This window comes from Acinonyx jubatus, chromosome D1 (assembly GCF_027475565.1).
Source record: "Acinonyx jubatus isolate Ajub_Pintada_27869175 chromosome D1, VMU_Ajub_asm_v1.0, whole genome shotgun sequence".
Classification (NCBI taxonomy): domain Eukaryota; kingdom Metazoa; phylum Chordata; class Mammalia; order Carnivora; family Felidae; genus Acinonyx; species Acinonyx jubatus.
In genome coordinates, this window is record NC_069390.1 from 106,656,281 (window position 1) to 106,670,703 (window position 14,423).

Consider the following 14,423-nt stretch of genomic DNA (forward strand, 5'->3'; position numbering starts at 1 on the left):
AGTTTAAGCCCCACACCATAGCCTACTTAAAAAAAAATTACAAAGGACCATAAGAGACACTGTGAACAATTATACGCCAACATATTCAACAACAGAGAAGAAATGGATAAATTCCATAAGACATAAAATCTATGAAGACAAAAGAAATAGAAAATCTGAACAGACCCAATCACTAGCAAGTAGACTGAATCATTAATGAAAAATCTCCAACAAACTAAAGTCTGGGACCAAATGGCAACAATGGTGAATTCTACTAAACACTGAATGAGAATATCAATCCTTTTCAAACTCTTCCAAAAAACAGAAGAGGAATAAACACTTCCAAACTCAGTTAATGAGGTTGGTATTACCCTGATACCAAAAACCGGTAAGGATGGCCCAAAAGAAGAAAATTATAGGCCAATATCCCTTAAGAACATGGGTGCAAAACTGCTCAGCAAAATATTAGAAAACCAAATTCAACAATACATTGAAAGGACCATACACCATGATCAAGCGGGATTTATTCCACGGATACAATGCTGGTTAGTTCAGCACTCACAAATCGATCAATGGGAAACACCACATTAACAAAACGAAGTATAAATCTCATATAACTGGAGTGCCTGGGTTGTGAGGTTGGTTAAGCGTCCAACTCTTGATTTTGGCTCAGATCATGATCTCACAGTTCAGTTAGTGGAATCAAGCCCTGCACTGGGCTCTGCGCTCCAGGCTCTCTCCCTCTCTGCCTCGTCCTCACTCACATTCACAAGTGTGCATTCTCTCTTGGTCTCTCAAAATAAACATGAGAGAGAGAGAGAGAGAGAGAGAGAGAGAGAGCGAGAGCGCGCGTGCGCGCACACGGGGGAGGGACAGAGAGAGAGAGGGAGCCACAGATTCCGAAACTGACTCCAGGCTCCACACTGTCATCACAGGCCCCACGTGGGGCTTGAGCCCACAAACCATGAGATCATGACCTGAGCCGAAGTTGGATGTTTAACTGACTGAGCCACCCAGCCTCCCCAATAAATAAACATTTTTAACAAATCATATGATCATCTCAAATAGATGCAGAAAAAGCATTTGACAAAATCCAATATCCATTTATGATAAAAACTTAACAAAGCAGGTATTGAGGGAATTTACCTCGGTATAATAAAGGCAATATATGACAAACAAATAACTAAAATCATACTCAGCAGTGAAAAGCTAAAAGCTTTTCCTCTAAGATCAAGAACGAGACAAGAATGCTAACTGTTGTCACTTTGATGTAACATATACTGGAAGTCTTAGAACACCCATACAAGCCAGACGACAAGAAAAAGAAATAAAAGGCATCCAAGTAAAAAGAAGTAAAACTGTCACTATTTGTAGGTAATATAATACATTAAAAATGATGAAGACTCCACTAAAAATCTGTCAAAACCAGTTTAGTTTTAGTAACACAAGATACAAAATCAATATACAAAAATGTTGCGTTTCTATATACTTAAACTATCAGAAAAAGAAATTAAAAAAAAAAAGAACAATACCATTTACAATTGCATCAAAAAGAATACCTGAAAATAAATTTAACCAAGGAGGTGAAAGAACTGTACACCCCAAATTGTAAGACATTGATGAAACAAACTGAAGACACAAATAAATGGGAAGACATCCAGTCCTCATGAAATAGAAAAATAATAGCATTAAAATGTTCATACTACCAAAAACAATATACAGAATCAATGCAATCCCAATCAAAAGTCCAGTGGTATTTTTCACAGAAAAAGAACAAACAATCTTACAATTTGTAGGGAACCACAAAAGACCCAGAATAGTCAAAGCAACCTTGAGAAAGAAGAACAAAGCTGGAGGCATCACCCCCTGACTTCAAACTATATGACAAAGCTCTACAGTAATCAAAATCGTGCGGTATTAGCACAGAAACAGACACGCAGATCAACGGAACAGAAAAGAGAGCCCAGAAATAGGCCCACACTTATGCGGTCAATTAATTTACAACAAAGGAGTCAAGAATATACAATGGGGAAAGGACAGAAGTATACATGAGGAAAGGACAACCAAGTATCAACAAATGGTGCTGAGAAAACTGGACAGCCACACACAAATGAAAGAAACTGCACCACTCTCTTGCACCACACACAAAAATGAGCTCAAAATGGATTCAAGACTCAAATGTAAGACCACAAACCAGAAAGCTCCTAGAAGAAAGCACGGGTGATAAGCTCCTTAACACGGCCCTTGGCGATGACTATTTTGAATAGGACACCAAAAGCAACAAAAGCAAAAATAAACACGTAGGACTACGCCAAACTAAAAAACTGTTGCACGGCAAAAGGAAACCCTGAACACAATGAAAAGACAACCTACCAATGGGAGAAAGTCATTGCACATCACCTATCTGACGAGGAGCTAGTATCCAAAACGCACAAAGAACTCCTACGACGCAACAGCAAATAGTAAACAATTAGAGTGAAAAATGGGCAGACCTTCCCATGTGTCCAATGACGACATAAGATGGCCAACAGGTCATGCAAAAGATGCTCATCGTCACGAAAATGTAAATCGGAACCACAATGGGCTATCACCTCACACCTGTCAGAATGGCCAGTATCAAGAAGACAAGAAATAACAAGTGCTGGCGAGGCTGTGGTGAAAAGGGAGCCCGTGTGCACTGTGGGTGGGAAGTAAACTGTGCAGCCACAATGGAAAACGCTACGGAGGTTGCTCGAAAAATTAAGAACAGAACTACCATATGATCCAGCAATTCCACTTCTGGGTGTTCATCCAAAGAAAATGAAAACACAAACTCGAGAAGACATATGCACTCTGATGAATACTACAGCATCATTTACAACAGCCAAGATATGGAAACAACCAAAGTATATCAAAGACAAAGAAAATGTTATATAGGGGCACCTGGGTGGCTCAGTCAGTTAAGCACCCAACTCTTGATTTCAGTTCAGGTCATGATCTCACGGCTCATGAGAATGAGCCTCACACTAGGCTCCACACTGACAGGGCAGAGCCCCCTTGAGATTCCCTCTCTGCCTCTTCCCTGCTTGAGCTCTCTCAAAATAAATAAATAAACATTTTAAACCAAGAAAAAGAAAATGTGGTATATATACACACTGGACCATTTCCCAGCCATCAAAAACAAAACAAAACAAAACAAAAAGAAGTCTTGCCATTGGCAAGAACATAGACCTTCAAGGCGACAACAGTTAACAATACTGTGTTTGATCTTAGAAAGTTGGTAAGAGGAGCTCTTAAAAGTTCTCATCACAAGAAAAAAAAATTCTGTAACTATGTGTGGTTATGGATGTTAACTAACTTACTGTAATCAATTCGCAAAATATACAAACATCAAATCATTACACTGTACACCTAAAGCTAATGTCAATTATACCTTAATTTAAAAAATCCAACTTACACAGAAATGTTCACAGAAGCATTATTCAAAACAGACAAAAAGTAGTAACAACCCAAGTGTCCACCAATGACGAACAGATGAAAAAAACTGGTGTATAGTCATACAGTGGAATATTATTCAGCCATAAAAAGAAATGCAAAAAAGATAATTATTACAATGTAGTTTAATCTTGAAAACATTATCGTCAATCAAAGCCAGTCATAAAAGGCTTCATATTGCATGAGTCCATTTGTAGGAAATGCACAAAACAAACAAAAGTACAGAAGGAATAAGTAGATTAGGGGCACGTGGGTGGCTCAGTCAGTTAAGCATCCGATTCTTGGTTTCGGCTCAGGTCATGATCTCACAGTTGTGAGATCGAGCCCCACAACAGGCTCAATGCTACCTGCTTGGGATTCTCTTTCCCCATCTCTGTCCCTGTTCCGGTCATGCTCACATCTCTCTCTCTTTCTCAAAATAAATAAGTCAACTTAAAAAAAAAGTAGATTAGTGGTTGCTAGAGTTTGTGGAGAGTGGGTAATGAGGGGGCGGGTTAACTGATCAGGGGTACAGTTTTTTTTTAGGGTGACGAGAATGTTCTAGAATTTGTGGATGATGGTTGCACAACTTTATGAATATATAAAATATGCTTTAAGAGGGTGAATTTTCTGGGGTGTAAATTACATCACAATTTTTTTTAAAAGGGTGGGGTCTATTTCCCCACTACTGGTCTGGGTTGATCCTGTGACAGGCTTTGACCAAGAGAATGCAGATGCGACACCGTGAGACTTCCAAACTGACCTGAGGAGCTCTTGCAGATTTCAGTATCACCTCTGAGGCTGGTTTCCTCAAGAATGGGAAACCACCTGAGAGAGAAAGGCCCAGATGGAAGCTAGCACCGAACACCAGAGAGAGGCTCTCCTGGATCATCCAGTCCTTACAGAGCCAACAGCCACCTGCTGGCACATGAAGACACCAAGGCCTGGGGCCCCTGGCTGGCTCAGTAGGTAGAGTATGCAACTCTTGACCTCAGGTCTGTGAGTTCAAGCCCCACATGGGGCATGAAGCCCACTTTAAGAGAAAAAAGAAGCAGGGGGAGGGTAGCTAAACTTAGGCCAAATCAGGTGACCCTATCCCCAATTGCTAAATTATACAATTAAGAGAAAAAAATACTTACATCAATATAAGAAAATAACAAAAAAATTAAATACCCAAATAACTTCCCAAGCCTTGTACATTTATTTTTCACTTTCCATTTTGTCATTTTATATAATGCTATAAACATTTTAATGCAGATGGAAACAATCTCTCCTGTTTAAGAGATCTGATCCTCCCTAACAAGATAAGTTCAGTCTAACTACTGACTAGTAAAATAACTCAAAAAGCTAAATTCTCTTAAAGGTTTAGAAGTCATACATCTATGCCTAGCATTACTACTCCTACAATTTAAATGCTCAGAATCAGTGACACTAATCATCATCCTCAGGGTTTTTCTGAGGTCTACATTCCAGATTTCACTGGATCATATTACAGTGAAACACTTAACTTACTTTGTTTTCCAGTGTAAAGTGTATTTTTTTAACATTTATTAACAATACGTAAGGTGATTGTTTATGAGCCCATTTCCAGAAAATGAAGGATAAAGGTCTATAAGTTTGAAATAAATATAATTTATATTCACCAAAAGTCATAAACAGATAAGGTGATATGCTTCCAAGGCAAGGAGAAACTATATTTCTAAATGAGTTCTAGAAAAGTATACTTTTCATTAAATTTTGATACCAAAACATTTATTTTTCTAAGCAAAGCATAAAAATATTACTTATGTTCATTAAAAGATAATTTCCTATAAAACTATAGTTTTTAAAAAATCATTTATCAAAATGACAGAATTAATGATGTTATCAATAAAACATTTCATTTTGTAAGTAACACCCCATGTGACAGGATTCTTTTTTCATCATGGTAGTGGCTATTAGTAGAATTAAATATATAACAATCATACATGTAACTTCAGTATCTTATATAGAAAAAGACCATTTTTTAGGTTAGGATAAAAATGTTAGGCTGCTATCAGTATTTAACAAAATTTCTAGCAGACAACTTTGGCTAATGTTGTATAAGACACTGACATAAAAATTCACCTAAAGAATAAAAAAATTCTAGCTCTGTAGTTTTCAAAACTTCATTTTATAGAAAGGAAAATAATCTCAGGTCTTCAGGCCCTTCCTTCTTCAAAGTGTTAAGAGTATGGGGCACCTGGGTGGCTCAGTCAATTAAGCATCCGACTTCAGCTCAGGTCATGATCTCACAGTTAGTGAGTTCAAGCCCTGTGTCGGGCTCTGTGCTGACAACTGGGAACCTGGAGTCTACTTTGGATTCTGTGTCTCCCCCTCTCTCTGTTCCTCCCCCGTTCATCACACTGTCTCTCTCTCTCTCTCTCTCTCTCTCTCTCCCTCCCTCCTTCTCAAAAACAAATATTAAAAAGAATATTTTTTAATAAAACTGAAGCAGGCTCCAGGCTCCAAGCTGTCAGCACAGAGCCTGACACAGGGCTCAGACAATGAACTTTAAGACCATGACCTGGGCCAAAGTCAGATGCTTAACCAACTGAGCCACCCGGGCGCCCCAACCTAAAGAGCTTTGAATGACCTTTTTTTCATTTCAATATTATGAAACATTTCTATATATTATAAACAAGAGTGAATTTCAGCTCAGCAGCAGCAATGTAAAGGACAATGCAAGGCTTTTACAGTTGAAGAAATATCTGGAATTGAAGAAAACTACTATCAGCTTGAGAAGATACAGGCTGTGAGAAAAAAACTGATTCATGTGTACTGACACTTGACAAAAAAACAGTGGGGGTGGGGACTTCTAAAGAACATATAAAAAACTGAACTCTTTACATCTTTTTTTTTTGACAGAGAGCGAGCATGTGCATGTGCAAGCGGGAGAGGGGCAGAGGGAGAAAGAGAGAGAGAGAGAACTTTAAGCAGGCTCCATGCTCAGCACAGAACCCGACCTAAGAGTTGGACGATTAACTGACTGAGCCACCCAGGAGCCTCTTTACAGCATCTTTCAATGGAGGATGATATACTCTCTTAACAGAAAAGACGCTAAGGGGCGAAAAAACAACCAAATCCAAATCATCTCATTAAAAATTTTAATCAAAATGGGGCACCTGGCTGGCTCAGTTGGTAGAACATGCGGCTCTTGATCTTGGGGTTATGAGTTCGAGCCCCACGTTGGGGGTAGAGACTGCTTAAATAAATAAACTTAAAAAAAATAATTAACAGATGTCCAAAGTCAATGTGATATTTTAAAATTACTTCTGGAAGCCCTACATTCAAAATCAGAAAACAGGAAATTCTCTGAGAAAAGTCTTAAACTTAATACAAAGATGCAGCACTTACTGCCTGTGCTTGCTTGATAAACTCAAGAATATCTTCTTTTAAAGCCTGATGAATTTTTGCTGGACCTTTATCATCCCAGAGACAGACTGCATGCACATCCCTGTAAAAATAAAAGTAAACGAACATGAATACCAGAACAAGAACAAAGACAAAACTCACGTCGAGTTCTGCATGAATAGTTTCCATGGATCAAGCTACACCAAGATGAGGGTGGCTGAATCCATCCATAAGAACCAAGAATTTTTTGTAAGCTGTTGTCACACATACACTTGTTTCTTTTTTTATTTTACTTTCTCTATCTGTTTTCCTCCTTAATCTCTATTTATTGGATTTTTTTTTTTTTTTAAGTAGGCTTCACGCCGAGCACAGGGCTTAAACTCTTGAACTCATGACCCTGAGAACAAGACCTGACCTGAGGTCAAGAGTAGGACATTCAACTGACTGAGCCACATAGGCATCCCCTCACTGGATATCTTGAATTACAAAAGCAAGCTCCCATCTTCCAATCCCACATCCCAAGGTTCACTACTATTAATTTCTTTCTCATGTAACGACAAGTGTAAATTCTAATTCTTTACCAGAATATATACAAACTATTCTTTAAAAAAAAATTAGTCATTTAAATACTAGCAAATCTCTTAGCTTCCCCCACATAGTCACTATATTTACACACTAATTACCACTGTATCTCTGTTATTTAAAAAAACAAAACGAAAGCTCTCATAAGTTGGCATACTAAAACTCTGAATTTATAAAGCTGGTATTATAGAAATATATTTAATGTTAACACAATATGTTCAATAAGTTAATTTCTTAATTGCCAAGCTGTAGAGTAGGGAAACTTATAACAAAAGGACAGAATCTTATATCGAGGATTCTTTTATCAAAAAATGTTCCCCAGTGATTCATTTAGTACTTAATGGAGCCCCTGTTATAAAAAATGTCAGAGAAATCAAAGTAAGATATCTCCAGAATTGTAATATTGTAACAATGACCAAATAGTTTGCTTTATATACAGAATCTTAGGAACATCAATATAACAATGTTCTGTCTGCATATTCATTTGAACTGTGTCACCTGTTAAATTTAGCTTTTACCTTAATTGTGGTATCTAGCTCACTGCCCAGGATGCAGCAAACATACAAATCTTTGTTAAATAACAACAAAATAGGCAAATCTGATTGCTTACTATGTGCCAGTTACTTTTCTAGGCTGTTTTTACTCATTTAAATCTTCACAGCAACTCTGAAAGAAATACTCTTTTTATCACCATTTCACAGGTGGAGAAACTGTGGCAAAGAAAGGTTACATAACATTCCCAAAATTACACAGCTAGTATATAGTGGAAACAGGCAGCTGGGCTCCAAAACACACACTAAACCATTCCCCAAATCCACTCTTGCACCTCTCCAAACCAAACATTCAGCCAACAGCAGCCAAAGTGATCTCCATAAAACAAATCACATCATATGAGCTGTACCCTTAAAATCTTCCAATGGTTTCCTACTACTGTTTGAATAAACTATAAAATGATTAACTGATCCCTCTACAATCTCACCTCATGACTAAAATCAACCGGCTAAAATCAACTGATACAAAAATAGGTTGATTCTGGGGCACCCGGGTGGCTCAGTCAGTCAAGCGTCCACTCTTGGTTTCAGCTCAGGTCAAGATCTCACAGATCGTGATATAGACCCCCATATACGGCTCTGCTCTGACAGCTTGGGGCCTGCTTGGGATTCTCTCTCTCCCTACCTCTCTGCCCCCTGCCCCTCCCCGAGCTCGCATGTGCACACCTACGCTCTCTAAATAAATAAATAAATAAGCTTAAAAAAAAAAAAAAAAAGGTTGATTCTAATTCAGTATACGTGCAACTACTGTGCATATAAACCCAAGATAGTTCAGGAACCCAGGAGAGGGGGAGAGTAGAAGTGAGAGGCAGAGGGGTAGTAAGGGAAAGGGAAGGCTCCCAGGAAGAGTTGGTTTCCTGAGCTTAATCTCCAAGAACAAGCAGGAGTTTGCCAGGCAAAGGTACAAGGGGGTGCAAGAAGGACATGGTACACACAAGTACCAGTAGGAGTACAAAACTGTGGATTACTGTGGTGCTTGCAGTGAATTTAACCAAATCACTGTGGTTCTCATGGCAAGCAGGGAGTGGTAAGCAAGAAATTGGGCAAATGAAGCCTTTTGCAGCTACATACTACATTCAATCATGGTCCTACTGTATCCATCACCTAAACGTCTCTCCAATTTGGACATGTGCATCTATTACCACCACCAAAGTCAAAACCACCATCATCTCTTACTTTATTCACTGTAACAAAACTCACATGCATGGACTGCTTACCATGTGCCAGGCACTGTACACATACTGACTCGTGTTAGTTTAGGTCTTCCCAGAAGCAGAGGGGATTAGACATGCAAGAGATTTATGGAAGGAACTATATGCAAGGGAAAATGCGAAGTGTGCTACAGGAAGCTGGGCGAGTGATAAGCCCACAATGCCAGTCTGATCCCTGTAGGAAGGGTGGAAAGGAAGGTTGGGTAGGAAGAGCCTTAGACTGTCTTGCAGTTCTAAGAAAGTTTGGGAGTTCTGAGGCAGAAGTCACCCATCAGAGGAGTCTGTGCCACCCTGATGTAGGACTACCCTAGTATCCCTGTACTCAAAGTAGTGCTAGGTACATTTTAGAAGAGCTAAAATGTGGCGTGAGTCTCATAAGGCAAGAGGGAATGGTGTGGTTAAGAATGCAGGGTTGGGTCACTCCCAAGTAATCTTACCCAAGAAAGAGCTAAACTTGTGACTGATTTAACACATCTTCCCCAGCTCCCTTTTCTCAACCTCCAGGTATTCCTAACTTTTGTCACATCAGCCCTCTTTTCTCAACCTCCGGGTGCTCCCAAGTATGTCAACAATACGCTCATTCTTATTCAAACACAACACTACTCTTCATCACCCAGAAGACCCTGTCAACTCTCCAGGTCAATTTTAACACACAGTTTGAAAAACATGTAATGTACCTGAGGAATGGATTATGATAATACCCTTAAAGCTCTCTATGTTCCTCGCCCAGATCCTACTCTCTTCTATCCTCCCCAGAAGTAACCAAGCCTGAATTTACTATTTTTTAAGTTTTATGACAGACTATGAGTATTCCTGACCTTCATGGAAATTGTATCAATAATCTTTTGGAATCATTTTGTACTCAACATTGCTTCTGCTATTTACCCGTACAGACAATATGCAGTTTTAGTTCGTGCAGTTTATCTGTTGTATCAAATGGCACATCAGTATAAGGGAAGGAGTAATGGCCAGCAATAAATGTATGAAATTAAATCCGAATGGTTAAGAATACATTCTCTTGGAATATAAAACCAAAGTGCTCTTAAAAATGTTTGGGAGCTCAAAAACCACAAAATACCTAGGAATAAATCTAACCAAAGAGGTGAAAAATTTATACACTGAAAACTATAGAAAGCTTATGAAAGAAATTGAAGAAGACACCAAAAAATGGAAAAAGATTCCATGCTCCTGGATGGGAAGAACAAATATTGTTAAAATGTCGATACTACCCAAAGCAATCTACAAATTCAATGTAATCCCTATCAAAATAACACCAGTATTCTTCACAGAACTAGAACAATCTTAAAATTTGTATGGAATCAGAAAAGACCCCAAACAGCCAAAGCAATCTTGAAAAAGAAAACCAAAGCAGGAGGCATCACAATCCCGGACTTCAAGCTATACTACAAAGCTGTAATCATCAAGACAGTATGGTACTGGCACAAGAACACTCAGATCAATGGAACAGAATAGAGAACCCACAAATGGACCCACAACTGTATGGCCAACTAATCTCTGACAAAGCAGGAAAGAATATCCAATGGAATAAAGACAGTCTCTTCAGCAAGTGGTGCTGGGAACACTGGACAGTGACATGCAGAAGAATGAACCTGGACCACTTTCTTACAACATACACAAAAATAAACTCAAAATGGATGAAAGACCTCAATGTAAGACAGGATGCCATCAAAATCCTCAAGGAGAAAGAAGGAAAAAACCTCTCTTATCTTGGCTGCAGCACCTTGTTACTCAACACATTTCCGGAGGCAAGGGAAACAAAAGCAAAAATGAACTACTGAGACCTCATCAAAATAAAAAGCTTCTGCACAGCGAAGGAAACAATCAGCAAAACTAACAGGCAACCAACAGAATGGGAGAAGATATTTGCAAACAACGTACCAGATAAAGGGTTAGTATCCAAAATCTATGAAGAACTTATCAAACTCAAAACCCAAAAACCAAATAATCCAGTGAAGAAATGGGCAAAAGACGTGAATAGACACTTCTCCAAGGAAGACATACAGATGGCCAACCGACACAGGAAAACATGCTCCACATCACTCATCATCAGGGAAATACAAATCAAAACCACAATGAGATACCACCTTACACCTGTCAGAATGGCTAACATGAACAACTCAGGCAATAACAGATGTTGGCGAGGATGTGGAGAAAGAGGATCTCTTTTGCAATGTTGATGGGAATGCAAGCTGGTATAGCCACTCTGGAAAACAGTATGGAGGTTCCTCAAAAAACTAAAAATAGAACTACCCTACGACCCAGCAATTGCACTACTAGGCATTTATACAAGGGATACGGGTGTCCTGTTTCGAACGGACACATGCACCCCCATGTTTATAGCAGCACTATCGACAATAGCCAAAGTATGGAAAGAGCCCAAATGTCCATCGATGGATGAATAGATAAAGAAAATGTGGTATATATGCACAATGGAGTAGTACTTGGCAATCAAAAAGAAGGAAATCTTGCCATTTTCAACTACGTGGATGGAACTGGAGGGTATTATGCTAAGTAAAATTAGTCAAAGACAAATATCATAGGACTTCACTCATATGAGGACTTTAAGAGAAAACAGATGAACATAAAGGAAGGGAAACAAAAATAATATAAAAACAGGGAGGGGGACAAAACATAAGACTCATAAATATGGAGAACAAACAGAGGGTTACTGGCGGGGGTATGGATTAAATGGGTAAGGGGCATTAAGGAATCTACTCCTGAAATCATTGTTGCACTATATGCTAACTAATTTGGATGTAGACTGAAAAAAAATTAAATTAAAAAAAAAATGTTTGGGTGCCTGGGTGGCTCAAACTGGATGGCTAATTTGGATGTAAATTAAAAAAAAATGAAATTAAAAAAAAATGTTTGGGTGCTGGTTGAACATCGGCCTCTAGCTTTTGGCTCACATCACAATCCCAGGGTCGTGGGGTAGGGTCCTGCGTTGGGCTCCCCACTGACCATGGAACCTGTTGAGATTCTCTCTGTCCCTCTCCCCCACCTGTATTTTGCTTTTAATTAATAGTAACACCCTATGCTTCTGATTGAGAGTCAGAAACAGAAATATAACCACTAATGGAAATGAATTTTCAGATTAACAAAAAGAAGGAACAAAAAGAATGAAGCAGTAAGAGTATCTAATAATTAGTGATAAAGTTAGAGAAGCAATAAACAAGAATATCAGCTATAACATTACACATGAACTCAATAAATTATCCCACTGGAAGACAGTAGGCCCTTCAAAAAGACAAATATTGTGTGGTTCCACTTATATGAGGTACCTAGCATAGGCAAACTAGGAGAAACACGGGCTCCGTAGAGACAAAGAACATGAAGTTTTAAAAATGGATAATAATGTTGATGTTTGTACAACAGTGAACGTGCTCAATGCCACTCAACTGGTTAAAGTGGTACGGTTTTATATAATGTTTATGTAATGTAATTTCCAAAAAAAAAAAAAAAAGGTACTAGGGAACACAAATAAAATAAAGCAGGGTGGCAACACTAGTATCATCCACAGAGGAATTTAAGGTTAAAATAACTAGAGAGGACACATTATATAATAATGATAAAAAGCATTATTTATCAAGATTTACCCAATTCTTTGGACCAAAAAACAAAACAAAACAAATTTACCTAAATATAAAACAAAAATAGAGGGGCACCTGGGTGGCTCAGTCGGTTGGGTGTCCGACTTCAGCTCAGGTCATCATCTCAGAGTTTATGGGTTTGAGCCCCACGTCGGGCTCTGTGCTGACAGCTCGGAGCCTGGAGCCTGCTTCCGATTCTGTGTTTCCGTCTGTCTCTGCGCCCCCCCCCCCCCCCCCCCCCCGCCCCACTAAGGCTCGGTCTCTCAAGAATAGACACTAAAAAAAATTTTTCTTTAAACACAAAAATAGTTACAAATATAAGAACTTGATACAAACACAATGCAATACGTTAAAGCATCCTTACTTCTACCAGTTAGGAGGCATTCAGCTGAACCATTAAATTCAATTATGAGTGGCTCAGACTATTATGTTATTTTTCTTAAATAACTAGAAGTCTAGAGACGGGCAGCTACTGGGGTTCACTCAGAGACTGAGAAGAGGCTCCTTCTCTTTCCACTCAGACACATTAGCATGGCAGCCTCTTACTTCTGTGAAAAGGAGGACTGTGCCAGGCACGTTAGTTTAATTCATCTGAAAAGCAAAAACTTTGTCAGAAGCCCTCCTGTAGACCTATTTGCTGGAACTGTGTCACATGGTGACCCAAACAGCAAGGGAAGTTGAAGACTATTACAATATGCAGCCAAGTGGAAAGTACATGGCACAGAATGGGGGTGCCTTAGCTAATCAGCAGTGTCTATCACAAAATCTCTTAACATCTGAAAATCTAGACAAAAGAAAATTAAGGACATAGAGGAATGTAAAAATACAATCAATAAATATGACTTATTAGAGATTCTTATTACAACTATCAAAATGATAATTTCTTCGGGGCACCTGGCTGGCTTAGTCAGCGGAGCAGGTGACTCTTAATTTGCGGTCGTGAGTTTAAGCCCTACACTGGCTATACAGATTACTTAAAAATAAGGTCTTAAAAAAATACTATTTTCTATGAGCGTATACATGCATATAAAATTTGTAAATATATTTATACTTATTTCAAAAAATTTTTTAACTATTTATTTTTGAGAGAGAGACAGACAGACCATGAGTGGGGGAGGGGCAGGGCTAGAGGGAGAGACAGAATCCGAAGCAGGCTCCTGGCTCTGAGCTGTCAGCACAGAGCCCGACGTGGGGCTTGAACCCAAGAACCGCGTGAAATCAAGACCCGAGCTGAAGTTGGAGGCTAACCAACTGAGCCACCCAGGTGCCCCATAAAGATATTTTTACAGGCTATTTCCCTGATCATAATATATAAATAAGTAAATGATAAAAAAAAAACAACAAAAAACTCCATTATCAGAAGGTAAGTCCTTATATAATATGTGGATTAAAGAACAAAAAAACCTTACTAACTAAAGAATCTACTAACTTACTAAGAGAGCAATAAAAAGGCAAACATTTCATACTGCAAAGCCTGTGGTAATAATAAAAGCAGCATTAAAAAAATGTATAACCCTGGATGCTTTCATTTTAAATATAAAAAGATAAAAGAACTAAGAATTTATCTGAAAAGAAACTAGAAAAAAAACCAAAATAATTCAAAGTAACCAGAAAGAAGATACTAACCATGATACAAATTATGGATGTGATAAGGAGAATAAATT

The 14,423-nt window shown here is 38.6% G+C and overlaps 1 protein-coding gene across 1 annotated transcript in view; it reads right to left on the reverse strand.

The window, feature by feature from the left end:
• Positions 1-14,423, reverse strand: part of CUL5 (cullin 5) — a 96,194-nt gene that overhangs the window by 51,834 nt on the left and 29,937 nt on the right. Inside the window, exon 3 of the mRNA XM_027036431.2 lies at positions 6,808-6,907. Coding sequence (XP_026892232.1) covers positions 6,808-6,907 — 100 coding nt within the window. The remainder of the gene's footprint in view (positions 1-6,807; positions 6,908-14,423) is intronic.